Consider the following 17,826-nt stretch of genomic DNA (forward strand, 5'->3'; position numbering starts at 1 on the left):
GTTGTTGAGCACTTTAATGACACTCAACTGAATATGTTTACAAGACAACTTCTATTACATCCTGGTCAATTATTTGCAATGGCTAGCATTTTATGTCTGTTAATTGCTAATAACTGGTGTGTGTTAAGCTGTCGACTGAGAACCTAGGTATCTCCTTAGTTTTCACTGTTTCAGTTTTCACTGTTTCACAGTTTCGCTATGCACCTTTTATTTAAGTTAATTGGTGCAGCTCCTTTCAGTAAGGTTAAAATCTAATTTCATCCGAACTTTACTTCTTACATTGTTCTATCCGTTGTTGTTAATACGTCTTTATCTATCATTACTCTCAATGCCAGGGGGATAAGGAATATTGTTAAGCGCAAGGCGTTATTTTTGTTTGTCAAGCAGCACAAATCTGATTTCTGTTTCATTCAAGAGTCACACTCAGTTCCGGACGATTGTAGATTACGGAGATCCCAATGGGGAAATGATCTGTGGCAGGCTCATGGGTCTGAACATTCTGCTGGTGTTGCGACTCTAAAATATAATTTTACAGGGACTATTCTTTTATCTGTCAGTGATACATCAGGTCATTTTATTTTTCAAGTATTAACCATTGAAAACTTTACTTTGATAGTTATTAATATATATGGCTATAATTCTAACCATGAGAATGACATAATGCTTGAAACATTAGAGAAGCATAATACAAAATACCCTTAATAACTTTCCAAATTCAGGAATAGTAATAGGGGGGGATTTTAACATGATTCTGGATCACAATATTGACTGTTGGCCTCCACGTGTTTCCACTGCAGTAAATGATAACTTAACATTATTCATGCAAACATTTACTTGATGGATGTATGGAGATTTAACAATCCTAACACAAATGCTTTTACTTGGAGTAATAGAAGTGCCACCAGACGTTCACGATTGGACTATTGGTTAGTTTCTGATCATTTGAATATTGATAAAATATCAGTTAATATCATCACAACCCCATTAACAGATCATAATGCAGTCTCCATCTTTATCCCCTTGCACTCTGCTCCCTCCACAAGATGTAGGAATGCTTACTGGAAACTAAACAGTTCGCTTCTTCAACACAATGAGGTTAAATCAGAAATAAAAAATCTAATATTGAAATTTTGGAATAAAGCAAAGTCCGAGGATGCTTTTGGTAGCAATTGGGAACTTCTGAAATTTAAAACTGGCCAATACTTGAGGAATTATGGTGGTATCTTATCCAAAAATCATAAATTGGAGGAAGAAAGAGCGGTCTCTAAAATAAGTTCATTGTACCAGAAGGACCCTGCAGATATATCAGAAGAGGAACGACTAACTTTAATTTCGGAACAACTCAAACTAAATGAGATTTACTCCAACAAAGCAAAAGGTGCCTTTATAAGGTCAAGAAAAAGGTGGGTTGAAGAAGGGGAGCAGAACTCTGCCTATTTTTTCGGCTTAGCAAGATATCATGGGAAATTTAATTTAATCCAGCAACTTAATATTAACGATACTGTAACTGATAATTCAAAGAGCATAACTGTTTTCTGTGCGGACTTCTATAGAAATGTATACAAGTCCAAATATTGCCATCAATCAACCACTACATTCTTGAACTCTCTTATCGTCACTCCAATCTCTCACGATGATAGGAAACTCTGCAATGACCCTATAACCTTGCAGGAAATTACTTTTGCAATTGAACATTGTAAAACTAACCAATCTCCTGGTGTTGATGGCCTCTCTGCAGAGTTTTATCAGGCTTTTACAAAAGATTTAGCTCCCTTTCTACTTGAAGTAATATTAGAAAGTGTTGGAAAAGGTTCTCTACCTCCTTCGCTGACCCAAGGCTTAATTACGTTAATCCCCAAACCCAAAAAGGATCCACTGTTTATAGATAATTGGCGACCTATTTCATTGCTGAACACTGACTACACAATTTTTGCCTCAATTATTGCAAAACGATTAAAAAATGTTTTAGACTCTATTATTGATGAAGTCCAATCAGGATTCATGAGAAAAAGACACATCTCAAACAATATTCGGCTTGTCTTAGATATTATTGATTATTAATTTTTATGTCCTGATGATAGTTTTATCTTTTTCTTGGACTTCTATAAAGCCTTTGACACAGTAGAGCATAACTTTATATTTCAAGCTATTGAGAAATTTGGTTTTGGTGATTTTTTTTTTTTCTGTAAAGCTGTTAGAACAATGTACTGCAAAGGCAATCGCTCTATCAGACTAAAAAATGGGACATCGCCAAGATTTGAGCTGCAAAGAGGCATCCGACAGGGCTGCCCTGCCTCCATACTACCTATTCATTTTATGTACTAAACTTCTTTCCACCTATATTAAAAATAGTGCTTTAAAAGGAATTTCAATTGCAGAAAGAGAAGTTATCCTCACCCAACTAGCAGATGATACTACTTTTTTTTTTTTTTTTAAATGCCAGCCAAGTGCCAATTGCTATCAAAACAATAGAATTATTTTCTGCAGCTTGTGAACTTTTTTCCCTTAAAGAAAGCGACACCTCACAGATCTGTAGCATACCAATCAAAGATAAGGTCACTTATCTAGGGATTACTATAATGAAAAATGAGGAGGAGAGATGCTCTGTAAACTTTAATTTGATTAGTGATAAGACAAAGAAAAAGCTAAATCAATGGCTACAGAGGGATTTATCCTTGAAAGGACGAGTATTGCTGACAAAGGCAGAAGGTTTATCCCGTCTTATATGCAGCTATCCCCTTGTTTGTCAACAAAAAGCTCTGTAATTCCATTGATAATTCACTTTTCAATTTTATTTGGAAAAACAAGACGCATTATGTGAAAAAATCTGTTATTATTAACACCTTTGAACGTGGTGGTCTAAACTTTCTTGATTTTACAACCCTTAATTATACTTTTAAAATAAATTGGATAAAGCATTGTCTAAAAAATCCCACATCTACATGGAATTTTATACCTAATTATATTTTCTCTAAGGTTGGTGGTCTAGAATTTTTACTTTTATGTGATTATAAAATAGAAAAAATCCCCTTAATTTTATCTAAATTCCATAAACAAATGCTCTTAGCATGGTCATTAATCTACAAACATAATTTCTCCCCACATAGGTGCTTCATCTGGAATAATCGGCTTATTAAATTCAAGAATAAATCCTTATTTTATAAAACTTGGTTCAATAATAACATAATTCTAGTATCCCAACTATTAAATGATAAAAGTAAAAAAAACAGAAAGAAATATACCTAATTAATCTATTGATCATTTTAGGGAAATATCGTATTCACAAAGCCAAATTGAGTAATTCTAAACCTTCTTTTATTGCTTTTGGTAAGGAGACGGAACAGTACATCAAATCCATCCATGATTCAAAAAATAAGAAGGCTGCTAAAACCATTCAGTTTTGCTCTATCTTTTATGTATTTATTTGAAACTCCCCCTGGCTCTGCTCTTGTCTATATATATTTTTTTCTGTATTAATGACTCTATTTGTGTGTTCTTACTGCTTGTATCGTAAAGATTTACAAAAAAAAAAAAAAAAAAAAAAAAAAACTGTGCACGAGCGTGAACCGCGCCTGCCCCTAGCAAGTTATCTGATTATGAGAGAAACAGGAACTTATCCAAGAGTACAACTATTTTTTTTACGCATTGAGGCTCCACACTCCAGTCCAGTCGGTGGCGGTAACGCAACCAATGATGTTTTGCCGACCGTCAATAAACACAAGAAGAAGAGTGAGCGGCGCGCGCATAAGTCACCTAGTAATTACATTATTTATTTAATTCAATAATAACCAAGATCACCACCGAGTCTTAACATGGTAAGTTATTACAGCATTACTGACAATTTTCTCTCAGTCACGAGGATTTGACAGTCTGCCACGAGTATTTGACTGCGTAAACATGTTTATGGTTGAGAAATTGGTATAATTTATATAACCCTTTTCATAACTCTATTGCATTGCTGACTTCTGTTTGCCTGTGTTTGCTAATGCCTTCGTCAAGAGAACATGAAAAAGTTAATAGTATGCGTAAACACTTTAGGTGGGCGCAGTTTAATGATTACTCTACTGCTGTGGCATGTGGCGCAGAATGTTAAGTCATAAAGAATGAAAGCTTAAGGCTCATACTACTAAACTAATAAACAATTAATTAACGGAACAAATCAACAATGAATCCGTTGCACATCAGTCAGTGCAAGACAAAAGATGCGATTGGAAGAAATGGTCATGTCGCAATGATTTATTCTAATAATCTGTAGCTTATAAATTTGATGTATACACATTTGGTGGGCTGTGTTTCCCTACAGCATCCTAAGCAACATTGGTGCCAGTGGTTCGATGATTTTAGGAAACGCAGTCATGACAATTCGCTTGTAAAATGAAACTTGTAAAGTTTAAACTGCAGAATATATCCTTTATTAACGAGCTGGTCTCTCCTGTACTCTTACAGATAGCTAGGACGGGTTACATCTAGAATACAAAGCATTTATTCAGTAAAATAACACTTAATAGAACACACACACACACACACACACACACACGTGTACACATAAACTTTTACAAATGTTTAGGCTATATCACACACACATAAACTTTTACAGATGTTTAGGCTATATCATGAGGCCTCCTGTTTTTACCCCATAAACTTTGTATACCATAATCTGCCTCTCTGCATCCCATAATTAGCCTACTCTATGCACGCAGATGTCTTTGGTAGTAAAATAGTTCTCCACTCCCTAGTCTCTCCCAGAACATAGCCTACTGCCTGATGGCTCGCTCGGGGTCATTGTGAAAGATGCTTCAGACAGTTGACGGAATTTTCACTTTAAATGTCCGTTAACCAATGTGCAAAACCAATATTATTGCAGCGATTTACTTCTGATTTTGATAAATTTCACCTCTACAACAATAAAAAACAAAAAAACAAATAAAAAAAACATCATGTTTTCTTATTTTCGTAGCAGCATCAACAATATTATTAATAATAGGCAGAATAATTAACAAAGTCTAATGTAGAGGATTCAATCCAGAGTAATCACTTACTTTACTCTTCAAGGGAAAAGTAATTGAATTACAGTAATTAATTACTTAGTAATGCATGCATTACACCCAACACTGATTGGCAGCAGTGTTTCCCACAGGATTTTGTGAGACATGGGAGGTAGACCTCAGTCCTTCTAGGTCCCCCCACCCCAACGAAAGTAAATTTTGTATTTTAAAGTTAAATTCATCAATCTGGTCCACCTTGAGAGTTAAAAAATAAGAGCTCCGACCCATGTTCAATGTGCAAAGAAGACGTACAAGGTGAATTGAACCTGAACTTAAAACTCTTTTTAGATGTGATGCAGTGTCTCAGTCTACATTACATTAACACTGGTGCTTTAGGAAGCCAAACAAATATAATATGATAATATTTTTATTAGGGCTGGGAATCGATTAAAAAAAATAACTAATTAATTGCACAATTTGCTGTAATTAATTGCAATTAATTGCATTTCCCCCAAGCTTGTAATCATCAATATTTAAACTTAGAATCACCTAATTAAATTAAACAACACAGGAAAAAAAAAGGAACAGAAAATAGCCCTATATTAAAATAATATTAAACATCAATAAATCAATATATTATTCTTTTTCAATAATCAATCAACATAATCAATTTAACATTTTTTTTTATTAATTTTTTTTACTAATTATCAAAATAAAATATAGTCCTACAAAGCTATTATTACCAGAGCATGTGATCAGAGCAGGTCATTTTTACCATTGTTGCCCAGCATGACTATACCAGCTCAGTAGGGCTATTGCAAACAGAAGTCTACTACAGAGAAATTTCACGTTATTTGAGCCGACTTTTCCAGTGCGTGATCGGTAGCCTACATGATTGGAGCGTTTGGGCCGTTAACGACAGAGCAGAACGCGCAGCGCAAACATGGAGCGGAACATTGAGCAGAGAGCGCAGCAGCAGCTGTGTGTTAATGTACTTTCCCCTTAAAACCATATTTTTCCCAAACTGCGCTGACCAACATGTACCAAACATGTCATAAAAAGGTAGCTGCTGAACTGAAGTCTGTTAAGCACTTTGCTGCCACAACGGATCTGTGGTCAAGTAGGACGATGGAACCATATTTGAGCCTTACATTGCACTACATTGACGATGAATGGAAGCTGCGCAACAGGTGCCTTGAGGCAGCATATTTTCCAGTCGATCACACGTCAGAGATGATTGCACAGGGCCTGAGAGATATGCTTTCTGCGTGGGAACTAACGGAAGAGAACCTTGTGGCCATTACGACAGATAACGGCGCTAATGTTGTCAAAGCTGCACAGCTCAACAGATGGACACGGAAGCAGTGTTTTGGACACAGGCTGCACCTTGCAATCGGTAAGTGCACCAATGCTATAATATTCAGTCTAGTTGGGAATTTGTGGGTGGTGACTGGCTGCTATATTCTTTATAGCCCCTTTCACACAGCGCTTTGAACCCGGCAAATTGCCGGCAAATTGCCAGAGTGCCTTCTGTGTGAACGCAAACACGACCCGGGATTGATGCCGGCATCGAGACCTAGTAACATTGCCGTGTTCAGTCCCAGAACGTGCGCTGTGTGAACAAAAGCCGTAATAATGCCGTGTCGTAATGATGACGCTGAAACCGGGATCGTTCGCCATAGTGAAACGGTACATAATGCGCAAGTTTATGATTGAATCAGAGAAAAAAAAGCACAAGCGTGGTTTCTCTCGAGAGAAATCGCAGCTCATAAGCAAACTTAAGACGCTGCTGAGACATTACAAGTCACATCGATGTCACGTGTCTTCATGGGATTGTTACGGGTTGTGTGTGCGTTCCAGGCAACCTGTAACCCGTGTTTTTCCAACCTTATACCCGTGAAAGTGCACTGGAACGGCAGTCAAACCTGTGACTTCCCACCCGTGAACTCGTACTAGAAACCATACAAAACAACAATGGCAGCCCCTACGGATGCAGTGTTTCTGCAGGCGGTACACATTGAGAATACACTTTAGGACAATATAACGTTGCAGTCAAATTAATAATAATATAATAATAATGATAATAATACACACACGATTATGTATTACAATGTTATGTGTCTGAAACAATAAGTATGTCGTGAAAGTGTATTGCCGCATCTAGCTACCACAATTCCTTGCGCTCAGGTAGTTTGGCGTGACTGGCCTGGAACGCTACAAAGTCGTGAGTCGTGGTTTGAAGTCGTGATTTACGTGCTCAAAAACCTGCCTGGAACGCAGCATCACTCTCTGATTCCGGAAAATCACTGGCAGTGTGAATGAACCAAAATCAAACGAACCCGGGTCAAATCCCGGGTCACTTTATCCGTGTATTTTCTGGAATCTCTGTGTGAAAGGGGTGTATTTGTTTAGATCATACATTTTAACGTCTAAATGTTTTTTATATGACTTGTCTTTTCTGTGCTGAATCACTTTGTTACATGTGTTTAAAAGGGTGCTATATAAATATTAATTGTCCTTCAGCACACTAAATAAATACTGTGACAACAATAAAACAATGTAAACCTCACATTACAATGTAACAAAACGCTACATTAAGTCATCATTAGAGTAGAAATAAAAACAAGCTGTAGATGTGTTATTAAACTGCTTAAATAATATCAGATTAATAAGGCGTTTCTCCAATTGTATACATTTTGCTAGAGCTACAGTTTGTAAATCTCTGAAAACATCAATAATTTAATATTCTTTTGTGTGTGTATTTCAGAAAATGCAATGAAAGATCAACGTGTGGTGCGAGCAGTGAGGGTGTGCAAAAACATAGTCAGTGCCTTTTCCTATAGTTGGAAAAAGAAGAAGGCGCAACAAGAGCTCAACCTGCCTCAACACAAGCTAAAAACAGCCTGTGTCACCAGATGGGGATCAATGCAAATGATGACTGCAAGGGTCCTTGAGCAAAAGAAAGCCATTACATAGGTCCTCGCTGATGATAAGAAATCAAGGCACCTTGTTCCATCTTGGGCTGACCTGGATGTCTTGGAGGCTGTCAACAGAGCTATTTCCCCATTGATGGAGTTCACAGATTGCCTGTCAGGAGAAGAGTATGTGACCATTTCATTTGTGAAGCCTGTCCTACACATCCTCAATTCACGAGTGCTGGCTGAGGAGGAAGATGACGTGGAGCTGACCAAAACAATCAAAACCAGCATCCTTGCATACCTTAAGGAGAAGTACTCAGACCCCATCACAGAAGAGCTACTGGACACCGCCAGTTTTGTTGATCCCAGATTTAAAACAACATACATTTCTGCGCACCATGTCGCCACCATTCAGGAGAAAGTGAAAACAGAGATGGAGTCAGCAGCTGCAGTCCGCATGGAAAGTACCACTGAGAGTACACAGCCCTCTACATCTTCATCAGAAGCAACGAAGCCAAAGAGGTCATTAGGAAGTTTTTTCAAAGGAAGTGAGGCATTTTTTTCAAAAAAGTATCTCTGCATACCAGCCACTAGCTCCCCATCAGAACGAGTTTTCAGTTCTGGAGGAAACATTGTTACATGCCTCAGATCCTGCCTGAAACCTGAAAAGGTAAACATGCTAATGTTTCTTAGTAAGAACCTGGAGTAAATGCTTATGCATAGAGAGTGACAGGACAAGTTCCCTGAGAGGAAGATCACATACAGTGAGCATGAGTAAGATTCACATCTATAGTATGGGATGATTATAGTCTCAAAAAGATTAACACGTGTAAGCACACTTATCAATGAACTTGATACATGTTGCAGAAATGTTTTATCCATGCCTTTCAACTTGCGTGTGCAAAATTCAAAATTGAATGAATGTGAAGCAATTTGTACAAATAGAGACATTTTTGTGAATACAAATGTTTCCCTTTGTATTAGTGTATCATAGTTTGCACATGCAACACAGAAGATGTGCATGTGTGGATCAGGTGACACGCGTACATTCATTGACGTCTTTTCTGAGTCGATCTCATTTGATTCATTTGGATTTTGAGACTTTCTTTTTGCGGTTTTTAAGCATTTCCCAACCCACACACAAACAACTACAAATGAATAGGCCTGGTGCTAATTATTAATGTGTGCACAACTATCCATCTATTTGACAAATTCACAAATGTGCGTCACTACATTTAAACTAATACAATACAACTTGTGTGTGCAAAATCCAAAACCACATGAATGTGCAGCATTTTGTACAAATAGAGACATATTTGTTAATACAAAATCTCGATTTTGTATTAATGTGGGCCAGAATTTGTGCATGCAACAAGTAAGATGTGCATTTGTGGATCAGGTGACACGCGTGCATTCATTGACTGTTTCTGAGTCGATCCTATTTGATTCATTTGGATTTTGAGACTTTCATTCCGCAGGTTTCGCCTTGCAAGATCCACACACAGCTGTCTGAGAAAACCTGCTACCACTAGATGGCAGTATTCTGCTAAAACAGACAACGGCAGCATAATAAAGCGTTCTTCACCATTTAAGACGCTTAATGAGAGTGATATTGAAGCACCAAATTTAGTACACAATATAGTCCTACCTTATTAATAAAGCATACTTTATAGAGGCAAACAGATTACATCAGATTATGAACAAAACCCATAGAAAACCATTATAAAACGCTTAACGTGCAATCGCGCGTTGCATGTTCAATAAGGTGTAGGCCTATAGGCTACTGAGTTTAAATATCACCGTCTTACTGCATTGACGTTAAGCTTTTTCTTTATAATATGCTCTATGGGAGGAAAACTATAGAGCCTACAGACAAGAGCCTATGAACGCGACGCGCGGCGTTTCATGTTAATGGCATTTTCCTTCCTGAGCCTGTTAAAAAGAAAAAGCTTAACATGAAATTATGCAGTTGCTTTTAACTTTGCATGTGTATGAGAGAAACCGTCCGAGAGCTCAGTGAAGTACGTTTTAGGTTTGATATTCGCCGCATTTTCTAAAGGGACCATCTGCAAATTCCACTCACAGTCAAAAAATATAAACGTCCAGTCATACATTCAAATGAATACTTCCAAGGTTGTGGTAAATACCTAGTGTGCAGACTGACTTAGCCTAGTGTATGTCCAGCCAATATCCCGATTGAACAGTACGATTTTTCAAATTAGCCTACTGTAAATTGTTTTTTCTATTCATGTTCCAAAGGTTGTAGTATACGTTCCTAGTGATAGTCAGGTGAAATGTTGCATTATTCACCTGTAGTAAGTCACCAAAAACCTGTTTGGTTAATTACAGTAATTTTTTTAAAAAAAAATATTGTTTACTGTAAATAGGCAAGGGAGGTATTTGGACAATTTCACCTGTAGTAAGCCAGTCTAGTCACTAGGAACATACTCCAACCATTTTGAACATGAAAAAACCCTTTTAGTGAATTACAGTATTTTTCTGCAGAATACAGGCTACATACAGTACATGAAGTAAAGTAAGAAAGTAATTAAGTACATTTTATTTATAAAGCACATTTAAACATAGCAGGGCTATCCAAAGTGCTGAAAGTGCTGAACAAAGTAAAAACAAATAGAATAAAACATAGAAACAACCAAACAGAACAGGCAGAAACAGCATCAGGAGATAATTAAAATGCCAGGGAATAAAAATAAGTTTTCAATTTAGATTTAAAAATAGCAATTAAGGGAAGTATTGTCCAAATTTTACTTGTAAATCAGTCTTACAGGAACCTTCTACGAGCTTTGGAATTTGAAAATGTCTGTTTTTAAATATTAAAAGTAATTTGAATGAAAACAAATTGTTTTAACGCAGTGGAATTGGCAGACGTTCCCTTGTGCATCATGAGCCGTGGTTAGCGCGTCAAAGCATTCTCATGTACAAATATGCAGCTATACACACGTAGGGCCAGTTGATTTTCAATTAATATTTCATGTCGCTATACAATGGTTGCATATAGTTAAAACTAATCGTGCTATAGACTAGCCTATAACAATGGCTTAAGGGTCAAGGGAAAACAAATGTACTGTGAAAATCGTCTTTAACATTTAAAAACAGACATTTTCAAATTCCAAAGCTTGTATAATATGTATATTATGTGTAGTCAGATAAAAATAAGCATATAATATGAACGCAACTGGGAAACATTTTTTTTTAGTTTTTTTTACAGGAAGGAAAATGCCATTAACATGAAACGCCGCGCGTCGCGTTCATAGGCTCTTGTCCGTAGGCTCTATAGTTTTCCTCCCATAGAGCATATTATAAAGAAAAAGCTTAACGTCAATGCAGTAAGACGGTGATATTTAAACTCAGTAGCCTATAGGCCTACACCTTATTGAACATGCAACGCGCGATTGCACGTTAAGCGTTTTATAATGGTTTTCTATGGGTGTTGTTCATAATCTGATGTAATCTGTTTGCCTCTATAAAGTATGCTTTATTAATAAGGTAGGCCAATATTGTGTACTAAATTTGGTGCTTCAATATCACTCTCATTAAGCGTCTTAAATGGTGAAGAACGCTTTATTATGCTGCCGTTGTCTGTTTTAGCAGAATACTGCCGTCTAGTGGTAGCAGGTTTTCTCAGACAGCTGTGTGTGGATCTTGCAAGGCGAAACCTGCGGAATGAAAGTCTCAAAATCCAAATGAATCAAATAGGATCGACTCAGAAACGAGTCAATGAATGCACGCGTGTCACCTGATCCACAAATGCACATCTTACTTGTTGCATGCACAAATTCTGGCCCACATTAATACAAAATCGAGGTTTTGTATTAACAAATATGTCTCTATTTGTACAAAATGCTGCACATTCATGTGGTTTTGGATTTTGCACACACAAGTTGTATTGTAGGCTATTAGTTTAAATGTAGTGACGCACATTTGTGAATTTGTCAAATAGATGGATAGTTGTGCAGACATTAATAATTAGCACCAGGCCTATTCATTTGTAGTTGTTTGTGTGTGGGTTGGGAAATGCTTAAAAACCGCGAAAAGAAAGTCTCAAAATCCAAATGAATCAAATGAGATCGACTCAGAAAAGACGTCAATGAATGTACGCGTGTCACCTGATCCACACATGCACATCTTCTGTGTTGCATGCGCAAACTATGATACACTAATACAAAGGGAAACATTTGTATTCACAAAAATGTCTCTATTTGTACAAATTGCTTCACATTCATTCAATTTTGAATTTTGTACACGCAAGTTGAAAGGCATGGATAAAACATTTCTGCAACATGTATCAAGTTCATTGATAAGTGTGCGCTTACACGTGTTAATCTTTTTGAGACTATAATCATCCCATACTATAATGCAATGAGCACACAAGATACACAGCCTGCTGATCCATCAGAGGTGCCTTGTCCAAGCCCTGCTCTTGCTGTTATTTTTGCACATGGCATTATTTAACATTTGTTTACAAGAGATGCAAGTTATTTTCTACTTTTAAGATGGCAATATTTACAATAATTTATTTTGTTTACAAGAGAGGCAAGTTATTTTCTACTTTTAAGATGGCAATATTTACAATAATTTATTTTGTTTACAAGAGAGGCAAGTTATTTTCTACTTTTAAGATGGCAATATTTACAATAATTTATTTTGTTTACAAGAGATGCAAGTTATATTTTACTTTTAAGATGGCAATATTTACAATAATTTATTTTGTTTATTAGAGATACAAGTTATATTTTACTCTTATTGTTAAGTGTTAAGATGGCAATAAGTGTTAAGTGTTGTTAAGTGTTAAGATGGCAATACAGTGGGTACAGAAAGTATTCAGACCCCCTTAAATTTTTCACTCTTTGTTATATTGCAGCCATTTGCTAAAATCATTTGTTCATTTTTTTCCTCATTATTGTACACACAGCACCCCATATTGACAGAAAAACACAGAATTGTTGACATTTTTGCACATTTATTAAAAAAGAAAAACTGAAATATCACATGGTCCTAAGTATTCAGACCCTTTGCTCAGTATTTAGTAGAAGCACCCTTTTGATCTAATACAGCCATGAGTCTTTTTGGGAAAGATGCAACAAGTTTTTCACACCTGGATTTGGGTATCCTCTGCCATTCCTCCTTGCAGATCCTCTCCAGTTCTGTCAGGTTGGATGGTAAACGTTGGTGGACAGTTATTTTAGCTGTGTGCTTAGGGTCATTGTCTTGTTGGAAGGTGAACCTTCGGCCCAGTCTGAGGTCCAGAGCACTCTGGAGAAGGTTTTCGTCCAGGATATCCCTGTACTTGGCCGCATTCATCTTTCCCTCGATTGCAACCAGTCGTCCTGTCCCTGCAGCTGAAAAACACCCCCACAGCATGATGCTGCCACCACCATGCTTCACTGTTGAGACTGTATTGGACAGGTGATGAGCAGTGCCTGGTTTTCTCCACACATACCGCTTAGAATTAAGGCCAAAAAGTTCTATCTTGGTCTCATCAGACCAGAGAATCTTATTTATCTTTCATGTGTCTTGCACTGAGGAGAGGCTTCCGTCGGGCCACTCTGCCATAAAGCCCCGACTGGTGGATGGCTGCAGTGATGGTTGACTTACTACAACTTTCTCCCATCTCCCGACTGCATCTCTGGAGCTCACCCACAGTGATCTTTGGGTTCTTCTTTACCTCTCTCACCAAGGCTCTTCTCCCCCGATAGCTCAGTTTGGCCGGATGGCCAGCTCTAGGAAGGGTTCTGGTCGTCCCAAACGTCTTCCATTTAAGGATTATGGAGGCCACTGTGCTCTTAGTAACCTTGGCCAGATCTGTGCCTTGCCACAATTCTGTCTCTGAGCTCTTCAGGCAGTTCCTTTGACCTCATGATTCTCATTTGCTCTGACATGCACTGTGAGCTGTAAGGTCTTATATAGACAGGTGTGTGGCTTTCCTAATCAAGTCCAATCAGTATAATCAAACACAGCTGGACTCAAATGAAGGTGTAGAACCATCTCAAAGATGATCAGAAGAAATGGACAGCACCTGAGTTAAATATATGAGTGTCACAGCAAAGGGTCTGAATACTTAGGACCATGTGATATTTCAGTTTTTCTTTTTTAATAAATGTGCAAAAATGTCAACAATTCTGTGTTTTTCTGTCAATATGGGGTGCTGTGTGTACAATAATGAGGAAAAAAAATAACTTAAATGATTTTAGCAAATGGCTGCAATATAACAAAGAGTGAAAAATTTAAGGGGGTCTGAATACTTTCCGTACCCACTGTATTTACAATAATTTATTTTGTTTACAAGACATACAAGTTATATTTTACTTTTAAGATGGCATGGCAATATTTACAATAATTTATTTTGTTTACAAAAATAACTATTTTTAAAAGTTCTTTATTTTCTACATCTTTAGGAAACTTTCTTTTTACATTAAAACTTAAATTACTTTTTTATAAGACGTTTTTATTTCAAGCATTGTATGCTTTGTTTGATTCAATTGTTTGAAATATTTAATAAATAAGCATTAATAGCTATCTGTGTGTTTCCTTTTTTTAGAATCACAAAGATAGGATAATGCACTCTTTCATTAGAAAAAATAACCATAAAAACAACCAACATATTTACAGTATAAGCGTTGCCAGTGACATATGAGACTTAAAAAAAAAAAAAAAATCGTTCAATAATCGTAATCGAGGTAACTTGTTTGATTAATTGCGATTATGATTTTAGCCAAAATCGTCCAGCCCTATCCACTTGGATGCTGCGACGGCAACAGTACAACGGCGCCAGTGCGCGCTCAACACACCAGCTATAGGTGGAGAGGAGAGAGAGTGATAGAGCCAATTCAATGGAAAGGAATTATTAGGAGGCCATGATTGGCAAGGGCCAATTTTTAATGACCACATAGAGTCAGGACCTTGGTTTAACGTCTCATCCGAAGGACGGATGGCAGCATCATTATTTTATTTTTACACATAGATTGGTAGTTCTATTAGTAAAGTCTGTTTACTTTAGCAATCTTTGTTGCATTATATGGCAACAGTTTGCCCTGAGTTTGCATGACTGGCTGTAACTCAAGAAGTTACAGGCATTAAGGAATATACTTAATATCCTTTTAGATGCTAATTCTAAAAACTGGAATTTTCTATTCCTGAATAGAGGAATAGAAAAGAGAACTAGACTAATACATTTAGTCTAGTTTCAACGTTATTTGTTGTTCAGGGCTGGGTTTCACGATAACGTTGTCTCTTAGCGCGCTACGAAGACTCTTAAGGTAGACTCTTAACTTAACTAAAGGTATACCATTACTTGGCGTGTTCCCCGAACTATACCTTAGAAAGCTGCTATACCTTCTTACGTGCGATGTTACCGGGTGCTGTCCGCGGCGATGGTGCTGAATTGTTTGATATCGATGGCTCGAGAATCAATTATTCTCCCGTGCAGGGGCTGCTTCACTGCATTATGTGAGAAAGCTGTGTTCTTTATAAAAGAAGCACTTCAGAAATAGTTGAAATTGCAGGACTCATGGGAGTCATGAGTCATGTGCTGCCACAATAGCCATTTCAAAATTTTTACATGCTTTCATCTCTTTCCCATTTTTGTTCCCTGAGGTGGAGCTGCAATGAAATATTGTTCTTGTAAATACTTTAAATCATTTCAGTAATAAAAGTGTACATCTTTCATACGGTACTCAGTAGTGATCAAAAAGGATTTAAACAGTGAATTTTGAATCTCTTCTTGTAAACTTAGAGATGTGGATTCAGACGGCAATTAAATTCCCACACGACCTGTTTGTCAAAAAACGATTTCGCTAGGGATTTTTACGCGGGTTGGGTGAGAAAAAACACTGACATTATGGATTCGGACAGCAATAAAATCACTTACCCCTGTAAATGTTTAAAATACCGTGCGAGCCCATGATAAACAATTAGCGTCCGAATATGACTTAACTGACAGTATGCTTTCACTGGCCTTTAAAAGCGCTCCGCGGACGGGGCCGTCTTTTAGAACAACTATTCGCTGTATCGCTGCCATGGTTTGAGCAAACTCATCACCACAATCATTCCCTTTAAATATACCATTAAGCCTTTAATGGTTCGGCAGCTGATGTACCTTTGAATAATATAATTAAAAATCTAACAACAATCTGTATAATGACAATTTTATTCTTTGCATGAAAACTCTGGAATTAGCCTAATTGAACATTGTTTGGGTGTATTAAAACTTCAGAATTATATTCGTATAGACCTGCAAAAGTGATAAAGTAAAGCTAAGAGTGGTCCAGACCAACCTTCCGAACGTATGACTTACAGAAGGTATACTTAACGCGTATTAACGATAAGGTACAGCTTAAGGTGTAACTTAAAGTGTAAGTTGCAGGTTAACCACCACAGCCAATTAATGTGTAAATTAAAGTGCTCTATATGTATATATTTAATTATTTCTGTCTTAAAATGCGTTAAAATAACATTTATTGGGGTTTCTTCAAAGGTAGCGTGTTTTTTCAGGTACTGGGTGATGACGTCACAAGAGGAACTCGCAACCCATACTCTGCTAGATTCCTACTGTATTATGGCTATTTGGAGAACGACTGAGGATGTGGGAAACCATCAAATTCTTTATGGACCACAGCCCTACAATTTTTAACCGGTCAGGCGTGAGAGAGGGGAGCCATGGCACTCAAAGAGTTATTAATGCTTGGTGTGAGGAGAATTAGTGGAGTGTTGGCCAGGTGAGTAATGTTAGCTACGTTAGAGCTAGTCAAGCCTGGTGCAAACTTAACCCGGATAATATAACGGAACAAGCAAGTCTTTTCAAAATATTGCCGTCATGTAGAATAGCAAGGAGGGACAACGACTGAAGACATTATTTACTTACAGTAAGTCAGTCCAAATCAGAGCTGCAACGTTAGAGATGCACACACTGCACAGTCAGGCTCCAATCGCTAGTCTCATCGACGCCTCAAACGTCATGTAATACCCTTCCTCAATCCACGCGTTATCAATTTCTCACGATTTAATTAGCGATGTTTATTGTCAGAAAAGAAAAAGAGAGATCGATGTCCCCATGATGGACCCCATCACTGTGTTTGTGTGGGCTATGCCACCCAGTTGAATCAGCAGTGGAGAGTATGTGCTGCCGTGAGGTGAACGCGTTCTGGAGTTTAGTGGAACAGCTCGACCCGCGACCGGCTGATCTGACGTGCCTGAACCCGTTTGTTTTGTGAATAGCTTATTCTCATTTCAGGCAGGATCATGGTCCCCTTGAAGTCAACACACACGAGTATGTTTACAATGGAGTTATTTTATCCATAATTTTTTTTTATCAAATAAAACATACAACCAACTTTTCTGAAGTTATGTAAGGCGAATATAGCTGCTAGCGTACGGTAACTCTACTAGTGAGTTCCTCTTATGATGTCACGCCCCATCTAGTGGAAGGGAGCGGGAGCGGTTAAAACCACTGTTAGAAGTGCCAACTTTTCATATTATATCAGCATTTTGGTATAAAAAAACAATGGTGCGCAGTTCTTTATGTTTAATAAACACATTGCATTATCTTCGTGAAAAATGTAACCTGCAACTTACACTTTAAGAACGACGTAGCGTTAAGAAGGTTTTGGGAAACCCAGCCCAGATGACCAACAAATAACATTGAAACTAGAATAAATGTATATTTTTCTATCAACCCAATTGCATAGAATATGTAGGCTATATAGTCTGTATAGTCTGTATAGTCTATATAGTCTATAGAAGATAGTCTAGTCTGAGTGCCATAAATATTCTTTTTCCAAAGTTTGTGTGCCTGTAACTCTACAAGTATTAAATATATCTTAATATCCTTCAAGATTCTAATTCTTAATAAACATTTCTTTTGGAATCGTAATTTTTAAGGCCCTATCCCCCAGTTTTACAGACAA

General features: G+C 37.3%; 1 protein-coding gene across 1 annotated transcript in view; it reads left to right on the forward strand.

Annotated features, from left to right (window-relative positions):
* The first annotated feature begins 3,638 nt into the window (after positions 1-3,638).
* The window catches only part of LOC311299845 (cytosolic 5'-nucleotidase 3-like), a 257,523-nt gene continuing 243,335 nt past the window's right edge, over positions 3,639-17,826 (forward strand). The window contains exon 1 of the mRNA XM_084423722.1: positions 3,639-3,815. Coding sequence (XP_084279848.1) covers positions 3,813-3,815 — 3 coding nt within the window. The 5' untranslated portion in view covers positions 3,639-3,812. The remainder of the gene's footprint in view (positions 3,816-17,826) is intronic.

Source organism: Rutilus rutilus, assembly GCF_951802725.1.
Source record: "Rutilus rutilus genome assembly, chromosome: 11".
Classification (NCBI taxonomy): Eukaryota; Metazoa; Chordata; class Actinopteri; order Cypriniformes; family Leuciscidae; genus Rutilus; species Rutilus rutilus.